Source organism: Solea senegalensis, unplaced genomic scaffold (genome assembly GCF_019176455.1).
Source record: "Solea senegalensis isolate Sse05_10M unplaced genomic scaffold, IFAPA_SoseM_1 scf7180000015677, whole genome shotgun sequence".
NCBI lineage: Eukaryota > Metazoa > Chordata > Actinopteri > Pleuronectiformes > Soleidae > Solea > Solea senegalensis.
This window is the reverse complement of record NW_025321413.1, coordinates 1-26,492: the sequence shown is the minus strand read 5'-3', so window position 1 is coordinate 26,492 and position 26,492 is coordinate 1. Positions and strand designations below refer to the sequence as shown.

The following is a 26,492-nucleotide window of genomic DNA, read 5'->3' as shown; positions in this document are numbered from 1 at the left end:
TGCACGATGATATTGTTAAAGTTCATGAACGTTTGATTTAAAAAAGAAAAGTAGCATTGTTTTTACATGATTACATGATTTTAGCCGTTGGAGCTTCCTCCCTTTGTCAGAGGTTTAATTTTCAGGCTTTTCTGACGTCCATCCAGCAATTACTTGGCATTTATGGCAGTAATCATCATAACTGGCTATGAATGGGCCGGTATGATAACCTTAGGCAAAAATACTGTATTATGATTACAGCTCTAAAATGTGTATTTTGAATGTCTGTATTTAAAAACAAAAAAGACAAGGTTGTCATTTCAAGACAACCTTAACTTTACCTTGAATTTCGCACTCATGTTTTGCTACAAGCCGTGGCCGTCGGGCTTTTTACGGTAGCTGAAGTACTCCCATACGGAGTCCTTTTAGACGGGGGGAAATGTTTGGGGGGGCTCGCCTCCTTCAGCCATCATGCTGTCTGTTTGTCACTCACAGCAACCAGGTGCAGGGGGAGGGGCACTTTACGCTGCAGCTGCACACGGTGTGAAAGACCTCTACTTTCTCTCTGACGAGACGTCACGCTAAAAAAACCCACAAACAAATACGCTCATACCGCAGTAACGGTATGACAGAAAAAGTTAGTGGTTTGGAAACTGTGACTTTTTCATACTGTTTTACTGTGAGAACCTTTTTGTCTTTGTGTTCCTATTTGTTTTTCTTCATTAAAGATGTCATGTGATATGAGCACAGCCGTATGACATTATATTTACTTTTTATTTTCCATGCAAACGGTGACACACACACTCACAAAAACACACTCAGTCACTTGTAATAATAATACTTCTGCCCTCCCAGAGGTGGAAATGCTGACACAGACTGACTGTGTGTGTGTGCGTGTGTGTGTGTCTGTGTGTGCGCGTGTGTGTGTGTGTGTGTGTGTGCACGCGCGCGCGCTTGTAGTGGTTGTAAGGTGAAGAGGTCTTGGATCCTCTTTGTTATTTTTATCATGATGGGGAACATTTTTTGTCATAAGACTGTTAATCACACAAACACGTGTGCCATAGCTGCTAACTGTTCTTTTTGAATCAGTCACACACACACACACACACACACGGACACACAGTCCATTATAGAGCGTCTCACAGACGTTGGACTGTCAAACAGAGGGGGCTTTACACAGACTGCTGCTGAGTGAAAGCAGTGTTTAAAGAACCACAACTGCATGTGGGCAACATGTCGCTGTCATTGGTGATTTACAAGTCTTTGCATCATACTGTCTGTTTTAAGGCTGCAACTAATGATTCTTTTCATAATCGAGAAATCTGTTGATTCATTTCTCCATTCATCGAGTAATCGCTTGGTCCGTGAAGTGTCAGAAAATGTTGATCAGTGTTTCTCAAACCTGGAAAGGACGATCAAACTGGATCAAAAATGATCCAGTTTGAATGATTACTTTCTTATATTTGTTATCAGCCGCTGCTGATTGCTCTTTGGTCATTTGTTCGGACGCGTAACTCTGAAACTGATACCGACACTTTCCTATACTTGAACCCCAATTGCATGTATTTGCGTACAGTCCACACTCGACGTTACTTCCAATATGTTTTCCATACGGAGTCTTTAAACCATAAGATCCCACAAATGTCTTCTGAGCACAGTCAACAACTGTTTGCTTCCACAAAAATAGCAACACCTGCGATCAGTGACATGAACTTAAAGAGGAACTAAAGCCCTGGTCTGAGGCTGACTCCGCCCCAATGCCTGATTTTGAAAATCTACAAAAAGTGGGCAGGGAGTTATCAGTGAGTGGGGCGGGGAAGGAGGGGTGAGTGAGCACCGCAGGGGGCGTGGTGATCGAGTGACAGCAAGCACGAATTGCGGCAGCTGGCAGCTTAGAGCTGGAATCAGCGTGAGACACACACATTTTAATAAGTTTACACGCTCACACACTCACACATAACATGTCTCACACCCATCAGTGATCAGTCGATGATGCGACGGCTGATTGCTCTGCTGTTGCTGACAAACTTTGCATTTGACTTTTTTAATCTGCATCTATTTTTGTAAAATGCTGCCACACTGTGACGTCTGTGAGATGTTAGAGGACGACTGACTGTAGCTCAACATGAAATAAAACCACCGCATGTTCTGTTGTCTGTCTTTCTCCTGTGGGTTGGGCTAATCCAAAATACTGAAAACAAGGGGGGTGTTCTCTGAAGACACGCTGTTACCTGTGGAACAGGGGTGCTTTGAAAACACTCCCATTAGCACTTGGTACATTCCTCCAGATGAAATCAAATTAACCATAGACTGTATGAAATTAACACAGCAAAAAGTCGACTTATCAGAATTTGAGTCGAACTAGAACGTATCGACTGATTAATGGACCAGTGGACCGGGACTTTACAGCCCTAGTTGTTATGGCTGGGATTGTGTGTACTTTTCAGTGTGGAAAGTGAAGTTTGTGTTACTTTGTAAACCACTCGCTTTCCACACTGAAGTCCACAGAAAAGCTGTTTTACACCACAGCACACAGGAGTTATTTTGTCACTTTTGCATTGGAAATCTTTCAGATTAACAGGTTATTCACAAACTCACCTAATGAGGCAGCAGGAGACCAACAGCTGTCATGTTCCCACACCTAAACATGCTGATGTTCTCCATAGGCTTGGGTGTGAGGAGTGAGCACTTTACAAACTTCAGTTCATAGTCAGAAATGACTGTTAAATGATGTGATGATGTGAAACGTGGTAATATTGTTGATTTGAGCAGTGTATGGATAACTGTGTCTGTTTATCTGTGTTTCAGATTATTTTGGGCTGCACTCATTCAAGCATAAGTACCCTCTAAAGTGGGCCTGCATGCTAGCTTTGGACTGCTTGAGCAGCACCATGGAGGGCAGGTGTTTGTGCTGAAACAGGGTCATGTGTATCACTGCTGATCAGAGCTACATTAACAGCTTTGAGATGTACAGTTTTTGTGAGGGAGCCAGACAAATATGTGCAGGATTGTTGGTAGAATTCTGTGTATTTTCTGTGTTTCATCCTTCATGACATAAAGGACGCGCCAACAGCAATCGACAGTTGAACACGCGACACAGACGTTGTTTTCCATTTGCATGGCTGATAATGTTAAGTGGCTGAGACTGTGGCTCCAATTGCACCGCAGATCTGCACCGTCCTCGCACACGTGGTATCATCTGCTGGATGTTCCAGCACTTAACTCGGAGGGGAAGGACCATTAGAGGCAATCAGGGCCGTCATGTTTAATGGGCTGATCGGGACCAAATGGAGATGGACACTCGGTCTAGTGGAAGAGTTAATGCTCCGGTCCACTTGAGCACGAGGTAATGAGAGAGAGGCAGGTGGAAGTGATGTGACGGTACGTCTGTGGTTGAGACACAAGCCTTAATGGAAACCAGGCTGTGGGTTCTTTTACACCAACAGCTGGGGGAGCCACTCAGTCAACATGATGCATGTGTGTGTTTTCTTAATTGTCTGCTTTAAATCTCAGTGCCTTTGAGCAAACAGAGGAGCTGTGCAAGGACGGACGACTAACTTTATTTTTCACCTCATAAAGTCCATGTTTACTTGTGATTTGTTGGATTTCTAGGTCAAGTTTTACATCAGTATGTGCAGAATTTAGTAAGAAGTAAAATAAATATATTATCTTCTATACACAAGGGTTGCAGCAATTAATACAATTTTAACCAATTACTAAATTTGAATTAAATTAAAACAGAAATCATTCAAACTAAAAGATTTAGGTTTGTGGATAAAACAAAATGTTTGAGAATATCATTTCCACGTTTGGAAGACACCAACATTTCCAACATTGTGGACCAAACTATTAATCAAATCCTCTTTGGATTTGTGTGAACTTTGATGCATGGAACCTTTTCACTGTGTGTGTGTGTGTGCTTGTAGGAGGACCGGTGGTCAGGTGAGGCTGACCTTTTGTTCAGTTTGCTTGGAGTGCTTGCAGTGGGCATTCTTCTGAATCACCTGTGCCCGTCAGCTTGCACTTACAGAACTTTTACACTCTACATGGTTTTAATGAACACTGAACTCACTACTGTGAGTAATTTAAAATGAGGAACTAAACCATCAAATAAAGTTGAGTTCTGCTGTCACTGGTTGAAATAACAAGAGCTGGTGGTTCACCATCTCATCTGTAACTGATTAACTTGTAACCAGGCCTAAATTAAACTTGTCTGCTGTTGGTTTCTGTGCTCTCCACACACACACACACACACACACACAGTCTCAGTCTGTACAGCCTCAGGAGTTTCTGTAGTTCAAACATATGTCATGTCACTGGCATTAGAATGTTGTGATCAGGCAGCTTCACCACACGCCGACACATTCTTAAGATTGTAGCTTGTATCACTTGAGCCTTTTGTTAAGGATCTAGAATGTGTTCTCGCTGGCAACATTTTCATAACCTCAAGTATTTACCGACAATGACACCAAGCTGATTTCTTTTTTTTACATTGTTTAAACTGCAGAGCTGTTAATAAATGTGTGTGCTAATGCATTTATACCTACAGCCATTTCAAGCTATTTCAAACACCTAATTCTAACAAATATTCTTCTTCCATAAAGAAGAAATGGACAGCCAACAGCATGAAAGCATGAAATGTGCTAAAATGCTGTTGCTTGTTTTTATTTACATTTTACAGCCTGTGCATAGTGAAGCATACAGTTAAGGATTTTGGGATTGTATCACATTTTTATCTTGACAATATCTAATCCAGTGATTTTGAGCAGAAGTATCGGATCAATGCCGATACTGAATTTCAGCTCACCCTAAAATCACTTTGTTGTCTCTGTCCCGTCAGGTCCTTATGGTTGAGGTGGTGGGTGGAGCTCCTTGCCATGCCTCCTGCCATGACAGACCTCCTGGACATATGGGCGGCCCACTCTCCTCTGTCCGGACATGCTCCGGACCAGATCACTGTGGACTTTCTCCTGCCCACCGGAATCTACATCCAGATGGATGTTCCACGTGAGGCAACCATTCAGCACATCAAGCTGGTGAGTGGCATTGATTGGGTTAAACTGCATTTCTAAGATTGTAATGACACCAACGGGGACTGTGATGACGTATTCAAATACAAGTACATGACTTTCCTCAGGATTTTGAAGTGTTTGAGTATGTGTGCCCATTCATTGATGAGGTCAGCCACTGATGTTGGAGGAGAAGGCCGGGCTTGTTCAGTGGGGTTGAGGTTAGGGTTCTGTGCGGGCCAGTCGAGTCCAGTTCGAATAACCATGTCTTTATAGGCCTTTCTCACACTGTTGCCACAAGGTTGGAAACACACCATTGTCCAAAATGTCTTAGTATGTCTTAGTATTCACTGGAGTTAATGGGTGTCGCCCAAAACCTCATTGAAACTGATAATTGCGGTACAGGTATCTGGAATTTGGTACCATATTTCGGTACTTTTCAAATGTTTTTCAGTTGTAAAACAAAGTCTACACTTCTCAGTTTCTGTTTTTTTATTAAGAAGATTTAAGAACAGTAAATAAATAAACATAAATAAATGTAGAACATTTAGACAACAAACATCTACAGCATACATCCAGCATGTAGATAATAACTACACGTTATTTCCAACTACTTATTCACCTCGTTAGTTAGCTGATGATTACCTGAACGCGTCGATGAGGTGGATTCACCGCTCATTTCGTCGTCAGCATTTGTCACTTTCCATGAGTCACAAATGGTGTGTTTGTCCAGGTGCTTTGCCGGCCCACCTTGCATTTCGCATCACAAATATACGCTGTCTGCGTCTAATTGTGTGAAACGTCCGACTGCTTTTCGGCTCGCCATCATTGCTGTCGTGCTCATTCCTGCTCTTCCGCACTCTCTCCCAGACATTTCAAGTACCAAGATTTGGCACCGATTCATTAAAAGTGAACCGATACTCAAAAAATACAAAAAGTTCAAAAAATACCGGCTTTCGGTACCCAACCCTAGATACCGGTGATGCCATGAGATCAGGATGGATGGATGCATCACTGGATAGATCAGACCCAATACACACTACACACACAGACGTCATCTAATGGCTGTTTTGACAGAGGTGGCTCTTGTGGCTAACTGGGTGTTTGTGAGCAGCTGTAGTTAGTTAGTAGCTCACAACCTCATGCATGGCTACAGTCACTAGTTCTCCAGTTACCTCCTACACCACAGCCTGACGCTCCTCTTCCCAGAAGTGTAGCTTTGCTCACTGCACAGCACACTCACGCACACAAGTATGAATGCATACACCACATCCATAGATTTTACTGGCTCTCTCACCCAAATGATGATCTTGGACAGACTCTAAGCGAGAATAGACAGACTGGCTGCAGTTTTTGCACGTGTCATCACAACATCCTGTTCCAGTCCTTTTGTTTCGGTGTTAAAAGTCTTTATATGGTAGCCGAATTTCTGGTGCGTCTCTCACTTGTGCAAGGTGTGAGTGGATCAGTGGCACATTGATATTCACTGAATGAATGCACTTCAGTTGGGAGGTAATCAACCAAAGAAATTCTCGGTCGACTGATCCCTGAACTTTCGACTCAAAATCGACTAGTCGGGGTTCTGACAGCGTTTTGCATCACGTGCATCTGTGCAATATCATAGCCCATGATTTCTGACAACTAGCGATATCAGCACAAGAACTGTTGAGGAATATTTAGACGATTTGTCTCTGTGCATGTCCTCGCAGTGACACTGAACAGCTGAGACACAAACAGCCGTTGTTGCGGGCGAGTGCGTGTGCAGTTATAAAACTAAACAACGATTATTAGATAAAAACATTGAAATATGTTAATTCTGATATGATTATGTACTCAAAACAGACAGAGCAAGCTGTGATATGAAAACTGTTGCTGACAAACTGTTGCATTAGACTTTTTTTATCAGCATCTATTTTTGTAAAATGCTGCCACACTGTGACGTCAGTGACATGTTAGAGGACGACTGACTGTAGCTCAACATGAAATAAAACCACCGGAACATTTTCTTTAATCTTTCTGTCTCTTCCTAATCCAAAATACTAAAAACATGGGGGGTGTTCTCTGAAGACAAGTCGACCAATCAGAATTTGAGTCGACCCAGAACATATCGACTCATAAATGGACCAGTGGACCGGGACTTTACAGCCCTACACTTCAGACTAACAAGTCAAATTACACCTGTAAGATGCCACAAGATGAAATGCAATAAGTTTACTAGCTTACTTGAAGCTTAAAAACCACTTGTAATGTAATACATACAGCACAGCATCAAGTCACAGACAGCCTCACAAATCTTTATTAATATGTACTCTCCCTGTAAAATTACTACATGTATGAAGCAAATACATCAGAAAATACAAATACATCAGAAAATACCAACATTCTGGTAAATAGACAGTCAGACAACTTAGACTGCATTCACACCAGCCCTTCTAAATCGAATCCTAGTTCATTTGCTCGGAAAGTCTGGTTATTTTGGGGAGTGGACTTTCCCCTAACCCTGGGGTTGTACTTCCACTTGAAGGTCTTGTCTTGCATTTTATTAAAATTCACCCTCTGGCTTCATCAGCCCTGTAATGTGACTGAAAACAGACATATTCACCGATATCTATTATAAACAATGATGCTTTTGTTTCTTTTTCGTGGAATTCTATAATGCACTGGGATTTCTGCTGAAGTTCACTCATCTGTAAATGTAAATATGGGCGTGCATGCGAGGGATTTAGAGAAGATGAGTAGGAAGTGTGTTAGCTATTTATCATCATCATTGATGATGATGATGGAGTATTGAAAACAGGCTGGGCAGCGTTAAAGCGACTCAATGGAGGATTCCAACCTTCACACATTGTTATTTTGATGCTACATGAACTTACAGCAGGGTGAACGTCACCTCTGTCAGAGTTTGAGCAGGTCTGCGTCGCCTGTTATTAACACTGAGTAACTTCTGGTTTCGGGTCCGTGCCGCAAAAAGAACTACAACATTCCACTTGCGACCTGGTCCTGGTCCTGGTCCTGTTGGACTGATTTCCTTGTCATCTCCATCTAGCAAGACCAAATCCCACATTGTGTTACTTTCAAGCGACACTTTGAATGGGACAGAGAAAAAGCTCGACTCTTTCCTTTACCGATGAGCACCTGTAACGTTGACTTGTCGTGGACACTTGTGTATTTTGTGGCACAGTGTAATTGTTAGTCACTGTCTCCATGTGGATGTGTCCTCTTCTACTATCTTCTCCCTAAAAAAAGCCTAAAGATGTAGACGAGGTGAACTGGCAGCTGAAGTGTGGTGACATGGAAACCCTTCTTTCAGCTCCTCCTTTAGTGGTCACCACCGTGGATCATGTGCCTCCATCTTGTCCTCTTCTGTTCCACCGACTGTCCTCATGTCCTCATGATGTCATTTTCAAGGAAAGGAAAGGAAACATGTGACAAACAGTGGCCATAATTCTATACAATGATTCAATCATAAAATCATCAATGCATTTCTCACAAAGAAAGATGTAATCAATGCAACGTGAACACGGACTGTGATTGGCCAGTTACCTGGAAGTGACGCTCCCCCTCTGGAAAGGCGGATGCACCGCGAGCAATGATCGAAACATTGATTAATGTCGTCGTCACGACCCCTCGCCTTAATGATCCAGAGTCAGAGCCAGAGTCAGAAGACACTGTGACGGTGAAAGACTGCTGCAGGACGCCTGGAGCTTGAATAAAGTTGTGGTTACCGAGATGATAAACACACATGCAAATGAAACACCAGCGTAGCGTGTAGCTTAGCCTGTAGCCGGCTAAACGTCAAAACAAGCACACAAAGACAGTTTTAGGGTTTGTAAATATAGTAATATACATATTGTTTTAGGTGACGTTTGGTGCTGTGTGTTTAGTGGTTGAAAGTACGTCACTGGATGTGCCCGGACTCTAGTGCTCGGACTCAAGTGCCTGGACTCTAACAGCAGATGTAGATATACGTACATTGTCTTTCTTTTGTTTGCAAAATAAATAAACCTTAAAAAAGGGGGTGCAGTCTCTTCCGCTGTGGCAGTTATCAGTCATATCGGGGGATTTTGGCATGTTTGCCGATATCTGATGAGACATTTTAAACCAAATATCTGCTGATACCAATATCATCATATCATCATCATATCACTATAAATCCCTAGGACTGTATGTTGTTGAGCCAGACAGTATTTTAAGGTGTTCACATGAAATGTAAATCCATCAATACTCAGTACTGTGAGTGTTTTTAATCCCTGTATTCTGCTTCAGATTGATTAAATTTGCGCGCCTAAGTTTAACCCCCGGTTACTTCCTCTGTCCCCCAGCTCTTATGGAAGCAGGCGCAGACGTTGCCACTGTTCGCAGCCCTGGGCGAGATGGAGAGCCACATGTTCCAGTGTGTCAACCAGGCTGCGGTGCACGAAGAGCTGGAGGACGAAACCCGCCGGCTGTGCGACGTTCGGCCCTTCCTGCCGGTCCTCAAGCTGGTGATACGCAACTGTGGCCGAGCGGAGCGTCTGCTGGATTCCAAAATTGGAGTTCTCATCGGCAAAGGTGAGGCAGCGTCACGGTTACAAGTACAAGTGATTGATTTATTTGCACACACTGTGATCGTGGCTGATCTTTGTGAACACACAGCATCTGTGCCCGGGGAGCAATTGGATGCCTTGCTCAGCGGCACTCCCGCCCTTGACTTGTCCCAGACTTACAAGCTGGAGTAGAACACAAATCACAGCCAATGCTAAACCAATAAAACGTCCTGGGTTTTTTTCCAGGCTTCAGAAACAAAGGTATATACAGTTTGGAGAAAATCTATCTTTCAGTGAAGTTCAGTGTTGTGAGGTCATCATGTGAGGACACGCTTTTAAATCTGCAGCGTTTAAGGGCGAGGGTAAGGATTAGAACGGAGCCCCGGACATGACTCCTGGACACCTGGGTAAGCAAATCGAGTGGTGTTGTTACTGTCGTACCTGCCTCTCAGTGTTCTGTTTAAATGCCTCTTGATAATAATGGTTCCTTGCAATGACAGGCTTTTCAGAATGTCTTTGTAGCTCATTTCAAGTCTAAAATCTCATCTCTGTCCATCGTGTAGCTCCAGCCACTCTACTGCCTCGACCTTTGACCTCAGAGGATGTGCGCTCCATTTGCTTTCCCCACTGTCCAGGAATGAGCATTGTATTAATCAGTATTTCGTGGGCACATTTTTTTTTGTTTTTTACCATGTCGTGTCCGGGGCTCCGTAGATTAGAGCTGCAACTAGCGATTATTTTCATGATCGATTCATCTGTCGATTATTGTCTTGATTAATCGTTGAGCGGTGTTCGTCAAACCTGGAAATGATGATGTTCTCAAATGTCTTGTTTTGTCCACAAACCAAAATGATTTCTTTGTTATCAGAGCAAAGAAATGAAGACAATACTCACATTTAAGAAGCTTAAACAATCTGAAATCTTGTTTTAATTATGATAAAAGCTTCAACCCGATGAATCGATTATGAAAATAGTTGTCGATTAATATTCGATGAATCGCAAGGAGCACTGACTTCACCTTTACGTGGCAGATTATCATGAAAGCCCTTCCTGTCTATAAAGAGAAGCACCTACAGAGCAGGTGAGTGGTCCTGTGCAGCCCTGCTGTCTGAGTGAGGAATGAGCAGACATGTTTCTGACCTCCTCACCCTGTGACATCAATGCTGAAGACACCACACACTGATCAGCTGTAATCAAACCATGGAATGTTTATTAATGCATGAGAGGAAAATATATTCCTTACTTTACAGCGGAGCTTTTAAGGTGACGTAGTTGATTAATGGTGTCATCAACTTTACACAATAGTAGATGCATGCTGAACATGCAGGAACGTCTTTGAATTAGTGTCGATTGATGGATTGTTCAACAGTTACTAAATTAGTCGTGTGATATTTTGATAATAATTATTCAGCTTTTAGTAGTTTCTCAGATTTTTCAGCTCCTAAGATTTGAATATTTCCTGGTTTCTTTGCTCTGTTACAAAAATGAATTGAAATTACAAAATGACTGCCTGCAGTTTTCATGGCAGCAGGGAGAGTTGAATCATCCCGACCTAGACTGAAGTAAACTAATATCACACAGTAATCATTTGAAATCTTTTTCTTAAATTAGATTTAACTATGTATAACTATACATATCTATAACATTGTGACAGTCAGAATAATCACATATATTTCAGCCCTAGTTTGGATCACAGCAGACTTCTTCAGAGGGAGACAGGCAAAGGATTGTGGGGTTTACTTAAACAAGACAATATTGATATTTCATTCACATTAACACTGTGCTGCGCTTCCCTCCAGAGAGAAAGACGCTTGCTCTCCCTCGAATCATAGCTTCCAGTGGAGACACCAGAAAGAAAGGCTTCCTCTCACACAGTCTGCAGCTGATGCTTCTTTTCACTTATATGAGTCCAGAGAAACAGCCTGTGCACAGCTTTATGTCCCCATATATCTGATATATGTATATATATATATATATGTACATATATATATATATATATATATTATATATATATAGTATTTGTAAGTTAGACTTCACTGTGAGAACCACTGTATGAAACTATGTCCACACATCTACCATCATGCTGCATTCACTGATACAACATTATCTTAAATGACCGTATATCACAGTAAATATTTAACCCTTTACAAACCTCCACCAGGCCTCCATGAGCTGGACGCCATCAATGACCAGGAGGTGAAGGACTTCCGCAGTAAGATGTTTCGTCTGAGTGAAGAGCGGATGCAGCGAGTCCACGCGATGACGTGCAATGAGTGGCTACAGGCGTGCTTCTCCCCGCTGCTGGAGCCAGTGCCTGCAACGCCAGTCACTGATGGAGCGAGTGAGCGGTCAGCTGACCTGAAAGTCATCATCCACTTTGAGCAGTCTCAGGTGAGAGTCTGTAACCCAGGACTGGACCTTCATCAGGCCTCTTTACACTCGACTCAGCGTACACATCCATCATTAGTTCATCATATTTTTGTGCTTTTATCAATAATGGAGTCTCACCTGTAATCAAAGGAATTTGGGCCCTTCTGGCTTTAAATGTCCTGCATCAGAGACTAATAATAAGTAGCAGATGGTAAAAATACAGTATTCCTCTGAATGTCAATCAGAGCCAGAGCTCTAGTGAAAAAGGGGGTTCACACAGAATTAAAGCATTAACATAATAAAACGTGTATTTCCATCTTTCACATTCAATTCAATTCAATTCAATTTTATTTGTTTAGCGCCAAATCATAACATACATTATCTCAAGCAGAGAACCAGAGAACAGTTCACATCACTGCAGCTTTCATTGTTTTGATGGTTTCACACATTTTCCTTCAGACAGGTCCACATCTAACCAACCATCGTTGACAATGTAACATTTAAATTATTCAAATAAGCAAATGTGCACAGCTTGCAACGTCTACAAATATGTGGTTGTGTATATAGAACAATATCTGTTACACAGAATTCTGTCTTTGAAATGACTAATGTGACTAATGTGTTGTTAACAGCTTCATAAATGATCTAAATGATCTAAAAATGACTTAATAAAGAGTATTAGTCGGTATTGGACACAAAAAGTGATATCAAGAAAAACCCTAATTACCTAGAGCACGTAGCACGTGTGAGCAGGTCCATGTCGCCAACAGCTCAGCCTTTTCCTCTGCTGCTCCAAACAAGTCATGTGACTGAGCCCAAACAGCAAGTCATGTGACAAAAGGAAGTGGGTCAAAATCATGAGTGCAATGATGCCATTCTTCCAGAGAGAGAACAGAGAAACACACCGACATGAATGGTCTTTGGTGAGGAGCAGCATCACTCTAAGTGTCCAACTAAGGCTGAAATGAATAATCAATTCATTGATTATTCATCGGTTACCACACAATTTTGACAGTCGAAGAATCAATTTCAGTGTTTTCTAGTATTTGAAACAAGCTCCTTGATTTGCAGCTTCTTCAGTGTGAATATTTCTGGTTTCATTGCTCCATTAACAAAATACATCATTCCAAAACAAGACATTTGAAAACGTCATTTTGACTTTTAAGAAACACTAACCGACATTGTTCTGTATGTTCTGACATTTTAGAGACAACTAAATAAGTCGAGAAACTAATCAGCAGATGAATCGATCATGAAAATAATCATTAGCTGATTTCTGTGAAATGTTCTGGCCGTGTTGGACGGAATCCCTTCAGTGTTAGACCTGATCCAATGTAGTGTCTGTGTATGTATGTGTGTGTGTCTGTGTGTCTGTGTGTGTCTGTGTTTGTGTGTGTGTGTGTGTGTGTGTCTGTGTGTGTGTCTGTGTGTCTGTGTGTGTGTCTGTGTGTGTGTCTGTCTGTGTGTGTGTCTGTGTGTCTCTGTGTGTGTGTCTGTGTGTCTGTCTGTGTGTCTGTGTGTCTGTGTGTGTGTGTGTCTGTGTGTGTGTCTGTGTGTGTCTGTGTGTGTGTCTGTGTCTGTGTGTGTGTCTGTGTGTGTGTGTGTGTGTGTGTGTCTGTGTGTGTCTGTGTGTGTGTGTGTGTCTGTGTGTGTGTCTGTGTGTGTCTGTGTGTGTGTCTGTGTGTCTGTGTCTGTGTCTGTGTGTCTGTGTGTGTCTGTCTGTGTCTGTCTGTGTGTCTGTGTGTCTGTGTGTGTGTCTGTGTGTCTGTGTGTGTGTGTCTGTGTGTGTGTCTGTGTGTGTGTGTGTGTGTGTGTGTGTGTGTCTGTGTGTGTGTCTGTGTGTGTGTGTGTCTGTGTGTGTGTGTGTGTGTGTGTGTGTGTGTCTGTGTGTGTCTGTGTGTGTGTGTGTGTGTGTGTGTGTGTGTGTGTCTGTCTGTGTGTGTGTGTGTGTGTGTCTGTGTGTGTCTGTGTGTCTGTGTGTGTGTCTGTGTGTGTGTCTGTCTGTGTGTGTGTGTGTGTGTGTGTCTGTGTCTGTGTGTGTCTGTGTGTGTGTGTGTGTGTCTGTCTGTGTGTGTGTGTGTGTGTGTGTGTCTGTGTCTGTGTGTGTGTCTGTGTGTGTGTGTGTGTGTGTGTGTGTGTGTGTGTGTGTGTGTGTGTGTGTCTGTGTGTGTGTGTGTGTGTGTGAACCTTCCATTGACATCATAAAACAGATGGTCATGTCATGAACATCACATCTGTGCTGCTGCTGCACAGGTGGACTTTGACATGGTCTGAACACAATAAGCCTCATTCCAGACAGGAAGTGTTCTGCTGTGGTGTGTTGTTGTAAAGTTGAGTGTGAACCTTCCTTTTAGTGATGTCATCAGACACATTCACTGTAGAATCTCTATCATATGGAACTTCAACCTTAAAATAAGTACAATAGATGCTGTTAAATACTGAAGGACTTTGAGGATAGTACAGCTTTATTGGTTTAGTGTGTTGGCTGTGGCCATGTCTGATGTTAATGATTAATGGTTGACATTTATATTGGACTTAGAGGAAATTAAAATTCCCTCTCAGATACGGGGTCAGTGCTCTGCTATAAATAGGAGACAACAGTCGCCCCAGTTGCTGTGGATTCACATGCATGTTTACACAGTCTCTACACAGGGATCATGTGTATCACATGTGTCAATGTCTTTCCTCCATTGACACTTCTCAGCACCACACATCTGAAGTGACCTCTGCTGTAAAGGAAAGACATAAATGAAATGTGGACAAACACAAACAGAGCGGGAGCCAGACTCTTTGAGCTTTATATGAGTACAGCAAATGATTGTTCTACTGGAACACAGCTGCTGATGGTGACTGTCTGTATACAGCACGTTTCTGGTCTTGATGACCACTCACACTTTCATACATGCATCTGTGTGCAGCACATCAGCGTTCATGCCCATTCACACGCTGCCATGTGAATGTGTATGTCCAAGTATGCCCAAGGACACATTGGCACGTAGACTAGCAGAGCCGGGAATCAAACCACACAACCTTCGAGTTGAAAGGCGACTCGTTCTACCGCTCAGAACCATTTATCAATGATTTTACATTTCTGTTCTTTTGTGAGTGTATAACTGTGGAGCAGCCTGTCTGAGGCTAAATCTATGAAAAAAGTAATGAATCTCAACATGACACATCTTTGATTTCAAATGTGATCTCTGATTTGTTGCTTTATTTAATCTTATTCTGAATTTGATGTTATTTGACCTCGTCTGGCATCGACTTGGCCCCCTCTCTAACTGAATTTGACACCCAGCTGTAATCGGGTCTTAAAAGAAAGGAACATTATTCAAATTATTCATGCAACAATGTCATCAAACATTTACATAGGCCACTTGGAAGTTGGAACCTAAAAGAAGTCCTCTGTTAACATGGTAACATCCCAGCACTCTAAACAGGCCTAGGAGGAGAGCTCTGGGTCCTGACTCTCCACATCTGGTGCACATCTGCAGCCATGGCTTGCAGGCGTGAGCACGTGCGGCTCACTTGGTGACATTTTGGCCAGAGGAATGTTGCGATGGCGTGGAGGTGGTCCTGTATCATCAGTGTACGTGCGGGCCAGTCTTGGTGCTTGCTGAAGACAGTCCAGGGTTCCCGCTGTGCTTCATAGAGCGGCTTCCGCTGCCTCCTCAGCGTTCACTCTCTTTCTCGTGCTCATAGAAACGCATCACCTGACCGCTCGTTTCCTGCTTCACTCTATGAAATCAGAAAAATATGTTCAACACTTTACGTTAAACTACCTTTTCCAACCAGAAATAGAAGTTGCTTTCCCTTTGTGAAGCGCTCACTTTCCACACCAGAGTCCATGAAGAAAATCACAGCACACAGGAGCTGTTGATCCACTGCTGCCTTCACCAGTACGTTCAAACTTGGTTCATGGTGACACTGGTGCATGAAATCCTTTGTTTGGATTTTCCTTACAAATGAATCAGCAGCAGCTCCTGTGTCCCTGTGAGCTAACAGTGGTAGACAACTGCAGTCAAATGAGTTTGAATGGTAAATGGTCTGGATGACCACTAAAAGCTGCTTTACACTGCAGTAGAGTCCATTAGGTCTGGGCGATATTCCATAATAAGAGTTACAGCAGTATATTTTTGAAAGAGATATGTAGTTGAGACAATATCATCATACCGGTATTATATATATTCTTCTTATGTTGCCTTACAAACGCTATTTAATAAAGCCGACCGCTTCCCTCTGAGCCTACAAGCCTAGTTCAGCTGCTCAGCCACGCCCCTTACATGTATGTACTACGTATTGTTGTCCCGCCCACGCTACGCATCACAACAGACATTTAAACAAAACCGTGGCGGACACGGTGCAGGTGGAGCGTGAGCAGTTGGTGGTTAAGAACTGTTATTTTCCTAAATAAAATGTCTACTTTTACTCTGATACATTTTTCTTAACCATCTTCGTTACTACAAAATAAAAGTTGAGCTGGTGACGTAATGCCTGTTTGACGTCGCTAGTTTTTAGCCGCTCAGCTGTTAGCCGCAAATTTCGGCTCCAAGTGGACTTAAAACACATCAGCAGCTCGTTGTTTACCGTGTCCGACACCGAGGCTCTGGTCTCCGGGTTTCTGGTCTCCACTCCGGATGCCGGGTTTCAGCTCTCAGCTGAGCGGCTAACCGGTGAGCTAGCGAGCTAACTGGTTGGTTGAAAATATCGTTATAATATCACATATCGCCATTCAAACAAAAAATATCGAGATATCAGTTTTGGTCCATATCGCCCAGCCCTACTGTCCAGTAGAGAAATAGAGTGGCACACAAACACAAACACAAACACAAACACAAACACACAGCTCCACTGACTTTGTGTCAGTGCCTCATACACACACACCACTGTCTATCCAGCGTCATGTGTTCATCTTATATTCCTCCCCTTCCACATTTGAACGTATTTGGAGTTGTGCCTCAGTTTCTCTTGCCTCGCTCTTCTTGCAGGACTTTGCCGTTCTGAAGGTGCCGTCATCTTGCCCCACCATGGAGCTGATGGAGCTGGCTGTGAGGAAGTGGCTGACCACCCACGGCCCTGAGGAGGAGGCGTGGACCACTCAGTACATACTGAGGCTCAGCCGGAGTCTGGAGTTCCTCTGTGGAAATCACCCACTCATTCAATACAAGGTCTGAGTTAGATGTAAATGACAGTTTGTACATTAGCTTGTCATTTATTTTATGTTCATAACATCGATCGGTTAATCTGATGAAAAGGTGAATGTGGATTTAAAAGGATTAATATTAGTAACAGTCCCTGTGTACAAGTATAAATGCTGTTATGAGAGAAGTCTTAATAGTCAGCATTTTGAATCACTAAGTTTGGTTCAAGTCTAACTAAACCAGGTGTGTGTTTTCAGGTGTAAACCAGTGTAATGATATTTGTTGCTCCAGGTGCAAATATAGCCATGGTTCTCAAACTGTGGTACGTGCACCAGAGGATGGTGCAGAAATACTCAGAAATACTGTTCTACTGTATGTACCAGAGTGTGTGAGCCGAGTGGAGCTGAGACTTTTAACCCGAGTGCTTAGAAAATAATAATAATAATAATAATACATTTAATCATAATAATCAGTTCATCTTAATCTAATTTCACTATACCAGTGTCTTCAGTATATGTGAGGAAGAGGAGGATGATGAGAGAATACATTTAAATCTTCCTCCTGAAGCGTTCTTGGTCCACTCTTTTGTAACTCTCTTGTTCTCCTCCCCCTTTTTTAAATGTTGGGGCTGGTGTTCATTAGCATTAAATAGCTGCAACTCCATGTCAGATTTCATTATCAGACCACGCCTCCTGCACTGTCCCCCAACTCTCCCTCCCTCACTCAGTTCTCAGCCTACTTCTTGGAGTTTGTAAACACCTTTAAATCTTATACTGTGGGTTAAAATTGGAATGTAATTAAAGGCGCTGGCAGCACGTGATCAGAGTCTCCACTACAAGCTGAAGAATCGTTATCATGTCACTGGTATAGAATGTAAATGTGTAGATTTTAAAGATCCTCTATACAGACCACAGGTGAGGGTGAGTTGTATGAGTTGTCAAAGTGTAGCCTGCTAATGCTAGATTTTCCAGACTTGGAATGTACAGAAGAGATTAAGATATGATAAAAAATATAATAGCAAAGGCGATGGCAACATAAGAAGCCTTATGCTGCGTTACATTAACATGGGAACGCAGAAGAACTGGGAGTCACCCCTGAGTCCATCACAAATGGATCTCAGGCTAGGTTGTTAGCCAGTTTTCATGGTATTCGGCTCACACAAGTAGCGTAGCAACACGTCTATGTTTAAAAATGTGTATGACTGATTTACTGCGGCACAAATAACAACAAAAACAACAAAAGTGCAATTTACGTTAAAGGAAGCAGTGTAATGAATCCTAACCTGAAGTACCTGAGGTTCCTCAAAGTTTATGATTTGGAAATCTGAGTTTCAGCGACAGCATTACTCCAGTGTTTAATCCTCACATTTCAGAGGACTGTTCACTTAAGTCCACCTAAAACATGTGGCACGTTGCTTTGTGTTTGTGTATGAGGAGATACTCAAAGATGCACATGGCTAAAAGGGATTTGTGTTTTCAGTATATCCGCACGTGCTTGCATTCCAAGGAGTGTCCCCGCCTCACCCTGATCCACCTCAGCACTGTCAAAGCCATGTTTGAAAAGGAGATCTCCACCATCGGAGCTGTGGTCAGCCGCAAGTCCTCCAACCCCCCGTTACCACTTCCTCCCAAGAGAAGGGTTCCCACGGTGAGTGCAGAGACCTGCGTGGCTCTGCCAATGAACGCACTCATTGTGTTGTGTACAAATTTGATCAGTGTATGTTTTCACGTTACAAGGACGACAAAAGTGTCGTTGTGATGCACATATTCTACGTAGCAGTTACTCTATCTACTAGTATCTACTGTCGTTACTGAGCAGTGTGTCACTCAGAAGCCGTGGAAGCTTGGGCTGAGCAATATATCCATATTATCTGTATCAGTATAAATATGTATATACACAGTATGTACATATGGTGACATGAGACAAGATATGGACTTAGATCATCGTATCGTGATAAGGTATGATGACTTTTCATGGTTTTAAAGGCTGTTGCATTGATAATCATCATATTTACTTTGTCGGACACATTGTGTAATACACCAACTATTAGGAATGCAAGGTTTATATATATATATATATATATATATATATATACATACATATATGTATGTATATATATATAATATATATTCATGTATGTATATATGCATATACACATACACATACATATATACATGTATGTATGTATATGTATGTGTATACACATATACATATATAACATTACATTCCTAATTGATGGTGTATTACGCAAAATATATATATGTGTATATATATATGTATATATATTGATTAAAAAGTACATGGTAACCTCATAACACATCTTTATTTGACCATATTTATAGTCATGTGTATCCTTCATTTAACATTAAAAATGAATAAACCAGGTATTATCTGAAATGAAAGTAATAACTGTATTGTAAGCATGAAATACAAATCATAAACAGTAGATGAACAGTTGAAACGACCTGTGTGCAGCTTTATATCCGAGATATATCCTCAAAATATGGAGATATCATTTCTAAGCCATATCAACTGAGGCATGCCAGCCTCAGTTGACGCTTCACATGTTGATATGCCACTGTTGTTTGAGGCAGGGGTGAAGCTTTGTGAGGTAAACATGTGCTTGCACATCTGTCGCCTGTTGTTTATGAGCCAGTGTTGAAGCAAGCATGCACATTCACCACGTAGACACCACTGTCTCGTTACTGCTGCTGCTGCTGCCGGGTGTGCAGTGACATCGCTCTTCCATGTGTTCATGTCTGAAGATTATTGGCCTTCGTTTTCATCACCCTACTTCACTGACTCTTGTAGATAGTCAAATAGTCACCTCACCTTATGAAACATAACCTCATTATATCCATCCAATATAATCAGAACAGCAGCAGAAGTGTCGTCGACTTGTGATGAAACATCTTGGTTTGGTTGACAGTAAAAAATGCTGCTAATTTGACTTCCTCATGTGGTTTAATGATTCCATGTACAGTACACTCACTGGCCAATATGATGCAAGGGATTCCAAAGTGTCACAATCATCGTGTTCATGTGATTTATGATAAATGTGACGCCCACTGATGCCCTGTATTAATATAAACACTGCCAATCGCTTAACCTGTCAATTATTATATATATACTGTATATAGAACTTGGTGAACATAGTGAACATGGGGATGATTTTTTTTCTCTCTGGATTAGCATGAGTATTCTATTATTTGCTTGATTATAAAAAGTCAGTCAGTGACTATTGTAATGTTTTAAAGAAATACAAATGTTTTATCAGTCATTGTATTGACGACCTAATTTATCACAAGGTGGCAGCAGCAGCAGCAGCAGCGAGCATTTAGTTAGTGAACTCGTGTTTTTGCAGAATTGATGAAATTTACTGGGGCCTGTGAATGCATTTCTTTAGCTGCTGTGTGTCTGTGGGTGTGTGTGTGTGTGTGTGTGTGTGTCTGTGTGTGTGTGTGTGTGTGTGTGTGTGTGTGTGTGTGTGTGTGTGTGGCTGACAGAAGTACCCATGCTCACATGAGTATTTAAACACATCAGCACATCCAGAGGCAACAAAGTGCAGGAAGTGTAATAGTTAGTCATGTTCATAGTTCCTAGGTGTCATGTGACGCCGTTTGTCCTGCTGACTGCTGACCCTTGCAAATCCACTGACACCAGAATGACCTGTCACCACCCACCCCACCCACCCCACCCCTGTGTGTGTGTGTGTGAGTGAGTGAGAGACAGAGAACAGGGAACTGGTGGGTGTGAAGAACCACATTATGCTAATGCTAATACTGCTCATTCACTGCAAGTCTCTCTTCCTCCTCCCACAGCAAGTGCAGACATGTGTGTGGGACGTGTCCACCCCGTTCAAGATAGTCCTGGTGAATGCCAGTAAGGTGAACGCAGAGGAAACTGCCAAGGTAAACTCTCTGTTAATGTGTCACTGACTGACTGACTGCACTCAGACCTGCTATTAACAGCTGTTAATCTGAGGATTCAACAGACTTTTACAACTAGAACTAACTCGATAGAACTCGTTAGTCCTCTTAAAATAAGTGTAAAAAGAAAAAAAACAGTATATTAATTTGTATTAAGAATTGTATTTCCTCACCACGTTTATTTGAAGTCTTGTTGAGCATTGATTTGTTGCTGTCTCCTCACACACGTGTCTATACATGCACTCGTATACACACACCAACACAAGTGATGTCAGGGACACGTTTTTGTGACGCTCCACACACACACACACACACACACACATACACATACCAATCCTCTCTTCTCACCCAGGTCCAGGTGAGGGCGGGGCTCTTCCACGGCACAGAGCTCTTGTGTAAGCCGGCAGTGAGCAGTGAGAGCGGCGGGCGCTCGGACCACACGTGGAAGGAGAGCACGCTGGAATTTGACCTCTCGGTCTGTGACCTGCCTCGCATGACCCGCCTCTGCTTCGCCATCTATGCCCTGATGGACAAAGTCAAGAAGCAGAAGTCGACCAAAAACCCACATATCAACAAATACCAGACCATCCGCAAAGCAGGGAAAGTGGTAAGAGACAGAGACGGGGATCCATTCAGCTGATGGAAGCATGATTGTATGAGGCTGTGCTGCTGGTCCTCTGTGCCGTCAAGCAACATTAGACACACACACACACACACGCTCTCTCACCTCAAACATGGCTGTTTTTAGCCCCTTAACAAAAGGCTCATTTATTAAATCTCACCCCATTTACTCTCCTGCACCAAAGTCCGCAGAGAGAAATCTGTGTCCACTGCTGCCTCGTTAGTTAACCTTTAATGCACTTTGGTGCAGGGAGTGAGTGGTTTATAGAAAGAAACAGATTAAGTGGCAAACATATTTGCAAGATAGCGAAACACAATAGTATGAGAACAACACTAATGACAGTTTTAGAACATCTGAGGTGAAAATGAACATTCTACGCAACTTATTGTTAAATCTTGTGTGTATATATTAATAGTAATATTAATAACAGGCCGGTGATGTGGACATATGAACAACACCGGGACAGTTTACCTGAATGCACAGTCCTTTAAGACGTCTCATTGTCTGTTTTACACTATTTTGGTATTTTTGGAGTCATTGTGTGTTTTCTAGCAAACAGGAATGTTGTTTACGGGCGTCAAGTGGATATTTTTCTGTAGTGTAAAGTGTCGTAAGGTAACAGGGGGCGCTGCACCCTGTTACCTTACCAGTTTAGAAACAAACCCTGTGAGTTATCGTAGTCTTGAGCCAAGATCAATTTTATTAGTTGAGCCTTTTTTAGTGGCTAAAATCTGTTTTCCCCCGTGTTCCTGCTGACAGCCAGGTTTTCAATGACGGTGAGATTCAGGTGCAGGGCACCAGCAGGGGGCGTACACTTAATAACAGCCCTGAACTCTCCCTTTCAGCACTATCCTATAGCCTGGGTCAATACCATGGTGTTTGACTACAAAGGCCAACTGAAGACTGGAGATATCACCTGCACACTCGCACATCACACACACACACACACACACACAGGCACATTTGTGTCATCATCATAATCAGATGTGAATGAGTTTCATCAATAACAGCTGAATCTCTGTCGTCCTGTGCCCAGATGAACTTGAAGAGATGCTGAACCCCATAGGAACTGTTCAGACCAACCCGTACACTGAGAATGCCACAGCGCTGCACATCTACTTCCCAGAGTACTCGTCACACCCCGTCATCTTCCCTCTCTTCGACAAGGTCAGATGGTCGTCACGTTACTCGCTGTTCTTACATTCTTAGAAACATTTCATTCCCCCTCCAGCGATCACAGTAATACACATGAACAAATGTCTGCTGTGTGTGTGTGTACCATACTTACGGGGACCTTATCGTGGCTTATAGTGAAGTGGTGTCTGTCGAGGACATGCTCGCTCTATTTAATGCAGTTTAGTGTGTTTAGTCGTTATGTTTTTGTCTTTTTTTGCAGATACTGGAAAAAGCTGCAGAGATCGCTGGAGCCAGCGACTGTGCACCTATGGTAAGTGAATATACAATAAGTGTGTGGGCATTTCTGCATGTTTAAGGGTAACTAAACGCCCTCTTCTGAGCCTGACTGATGACTGAAATATGCCAACAAGTGGGCTGAGAGCTGAGTGGGGAGCAGTGCAGTGGTTATAGTCTGGTAGTGGATCCTGACAGCAGCTGTGCTCAGTGAGACAAGTCAGTGAATCGCTCACACCGTGCTCCAAGCGGTGCAGAGAGAAAGAATAAATAAGTCCTGGGACAACAAGCGTCACACTGATGAATGATGATGATGATGATGATGAACTGAGCAGAGACACTGTTTTATCACGTGTATAATTTCAAAGCTTTAATCTGAACGGTGAGGATTTGAACCTGGATTACGAGATACACACTTTTAGAGCACCATTATTTTCATAATCGATTCATCTGCTGATTATTTTCTCGATGAATCGATGAATCGTTTGGTCCATAAAATATCAGAAAACCTTAAAAAATGTTGATCAGCGTTCGTCAAACCTGGAAATGATGATGTTCTCAAATGTCTTGTTTTATCCACAAATCAAAATGATTCACTTTGAATGATTTCTTTGTTATCAGAGCAAAGAAATTAAAGAAGTATTCACCTTTAAGAAGCTTAAACATCTTGTTTTAATCATGAAAAAAGCGATTCATTGATACATATAAAATAGTTATTATAAAATTCATTTAGTAATGGATTGTTTCACCTCGACACACGTTCACACTGTGCTATTTTCATCTCCTTGCTGGTGAATTTAGTGTGAAATATATGGAATGTGCTGAGTTTTTAAAGCCACATGTTCACAGATGTCAATACTGGCTGTTGTCACATGGCGTCCTCTCATATGGTCCATGCTGTATCGTCTGTTTTCCTCTAAACTATTGAAGTGAAGAACACCTGAAGCTAGCCATCGAGATTTCAGGAAATCACTGGTGTTAATTAATGAATAAATCAAAATCAACCGAGAACACACTCATTTTCCAAAAGACCTCCATTCATTCAGGAGCCTGGTGCTGGTGCTGGTGCTGGTGCTGGTGCTGGTGCTGGTTCTGGTGCTGGTGCTGGTCTCACGACCACAAAGACTCCTCATAAGACCATTTATTTAGGAGTAAAAACTAGAGAACGTTATCAGTTGTGTGTGTGTTTTCCTGCGTCTCTGGGCGTGTTGCAGTGACTTATGTAACCCTGTGATGAAGAGGACATGTTCAAACACAGCCCCTCACTGTGAAACATCATATGCTGCTCCTCAGTTTACGTGTGTTTTTCAGTCAGAGAACATAAAGTTTGAGGACTGTGTTTCAGTTCATGATAACTCAGCACATACACTCCTGCCATCTTGTGATTCTTTATCGTCACTGCTGCTGCCACTGCATGATGGCTCCTCTTTCAGTTCAGACACCTTCATCATCCTCTCCCTCTCACGCTCCCGACAGGGTCGCGGGGGAAAGAAGTTCCACATCGAGCTGAAGGAGATCATGGAGCGTGATCCGCTCTCGCAGCTGTGTGAGAATGAGAAGGATCTGATCTGGACACTACGCTGCGACTGCAGAGAGAATTTCCCTCAGTCTCTGCCGAAGCTGCTGCTGTCTGTGAAGTGGAGCAAACACGAGGACATGGCTCAGGTCAGACCGCTCATCTCTGCTGATCATGTGTTTGAAGCCAACAACATATGACTTTTTATCAGGAAACGAGTTTGTGTTTTCACTTTGTTTCATTCATTCGTTAATCTGTGACATGTGAAAACAGTAGCTGACAGTTGAACTTCATTATTAGCATCGTATTAACATACTGAACATACTGAACATACATTCAACCTCTGGAACCTCTGAACACTTGGATGTATGCAGTCTTTTCTGATTTATTCATCGAGCTTCCAGACTATTAACCACCCGGGCGGCCTCGTGGTTAGAGTGAAAACTTTTACCCACCACCATGGTGGAGTGGAACACTGTGATGGACTACATCCCATCTAGAGAGAAGTACAGTCAGTCAATCATGCTTCATGCTGCTGACATTTCCAGGGAAAGCAGGGAGGTGAAAACAGTGAATATTGCAGAACATAAAACACCACATTGATGGTTGGGACAAATACAAGACCTACAGAAAAAACACAATAGAATAAGGTGTATATATATAGATATATATATCTATATATATACATATATACACACATATATATATATACATACATATATATATATGTGTGTATATATACATATATGTATGTATATATATATACATATATGTGTATATATACACATATATGTATATATATTAATGAGCTGACAGAAGTAGACTTTTGTTGTTTGTTTGTTGTAATCAGCTGTTGTGTTTGTTTGTCTCAGCTCCAGGCACTTCTTCAGATTTGGCCCAAACTGAGTCCCAGAGACGCCCTGGAGCTTCTGGACTTTAACTACCCTGACCAGTATGTCAGAGAGTATGCAGTGGGCTGTCTGCGTGACATGAGGTATAAACCTTTCTACATCTACATCCCCAGGTTGTGCATTTAATATTTAACAAAAGCAAAGAAAGGTTAAAGCTGGGAAGCATGTGTTCTCTGGTCACAGTGATGAGGAGCTGTCACAGTACCTGCTACAGTTGGTGCAGGTGTTGCGTTATGAGCCGTACTATGACTGCGCCCTCACCCACTTCCTGTTGGATCGTGCCCAGTGCAACCGCAAGATAGGACACTTCCTCTTCTGGCACCTCCGGTGTGTACAGACCCACGTCTCACAGTCGCACTCATGTCTTCAAAGGCAGCGTTATTAGTCTGAAGAGGTGTCATTTCTGGCTGCTTTCTGTTGCCCTCTGCAGGTCAGAGATCCACATGCCAGCTGTTTCGGTGCAGTTTGCCCTCATCCTGGAGGCCTACTGCAGAGGCAGCATCCCTCATATTGAGGTTTTAAAGAAACAGGTACATGTCACACATGTTTTTCTATACTTTTCTTGTCTTAAACATCTGATCTAGTCTGATCACAGACTCCACAGATGGTGTCTCGTTCTGCACCAACGCCACAGAGTTCCACTAAGCCTTGAGTTGTCACTGTGGCCTCAGAATAGCTGAGGTCTATTGTTATCTTTGGCAGACTGATGGTATTTTTAGCCTGTCACTGGGACACTGCTGTCACCCTTCTGCCCTCTGACCTTCGGTTTTAACGGTTGCTCCTCTGGACACTTCCTCCTACTTCCTCATCAGAACAGACATTTATCTGGCAACTTCCTGTTTTGAAGAGCAATGTTGAAGGGGTCAGAAAGCAGCTGACGGAGCCCCTTTAAAGGGTTACTGTCACCAGCACTGACCGTCTGTGGCCTCATGACTGATGCTGCAAACCAGCCTGAGACATGAAGGCTGAGTCTCAATCAGAGGTGTACTGTTACTTTAAGAGAATAATGTCTCAGGTAAAAGTACTGTGACTTTAAGAGAATAATGTCTCAGGTAAAAGTACTGTTACTTTAAGAGAATAAT

General features: G+C 42.5%; 1 protein-coding gene across 1 annotated transcript in view; it reads left to right on the top strand.

Moving 5' to 3' along the window:
• Positions 1-25,940, top strand: part of pik3cb (phosphatidylinositol-4,5-bisphosphate 3-kinase, catalytic subunit beta) — a gene marked incomplete at its 3' end in the record, with an annotated part of 59,372 nt that extends 33,432 nt beyond the window's left edge. The window contains exons 3-16 of the mRNA XM_044017625.1: positions 4,820-5,015; positions 9,311-9,539; positions 11,676-11,905; positions 16,870-17,049; positions 18,502-18,669; positions 20,844-20,933; positions 21,304-21,558; positions 22,419-22,519; positions 22,602-22,740; positions 22,970-23,020; positions 24,460-24,648; positions 25,372-25,493; positions 25,594-25,737; positions 25,841-25,940. Coding sequence (XP_043873560.1) covers positions 4,857-5,015; positions 9,311-9,539; positions 11,676-11,905; positions 16,870-17,049; positions 18,502-18,669; positions 20,844-20,933; positions 21,304-21,558; positions 22,419-22,519; positions 22,602-22,740; positions 22,970-23,020; positions 24,460-24,648; positions 25,372-25,493; positions 25,594-25,737; positions 25,841-25,940 — 2,157 coding nt within the window. The remainder of the gene's footprint in view (positions 1-4,819; positions 5,016-9,310; positions 9,540-11,675; positions 11,906-16,869; positions 17,050-18,501; positions 18,670-20,843; positions 20,934-21,303; positions 21,559-22,418; positions 22,520-22,601; positions 22,741-22,969; positions 23,021-24,459; positions 24,649-25,371; positions 25,494-25,593; positions 25,738-25,840) is intronic.
• Between the last annotated feature and the right edge of the window lie 552 nt (positions 25,941-26,492).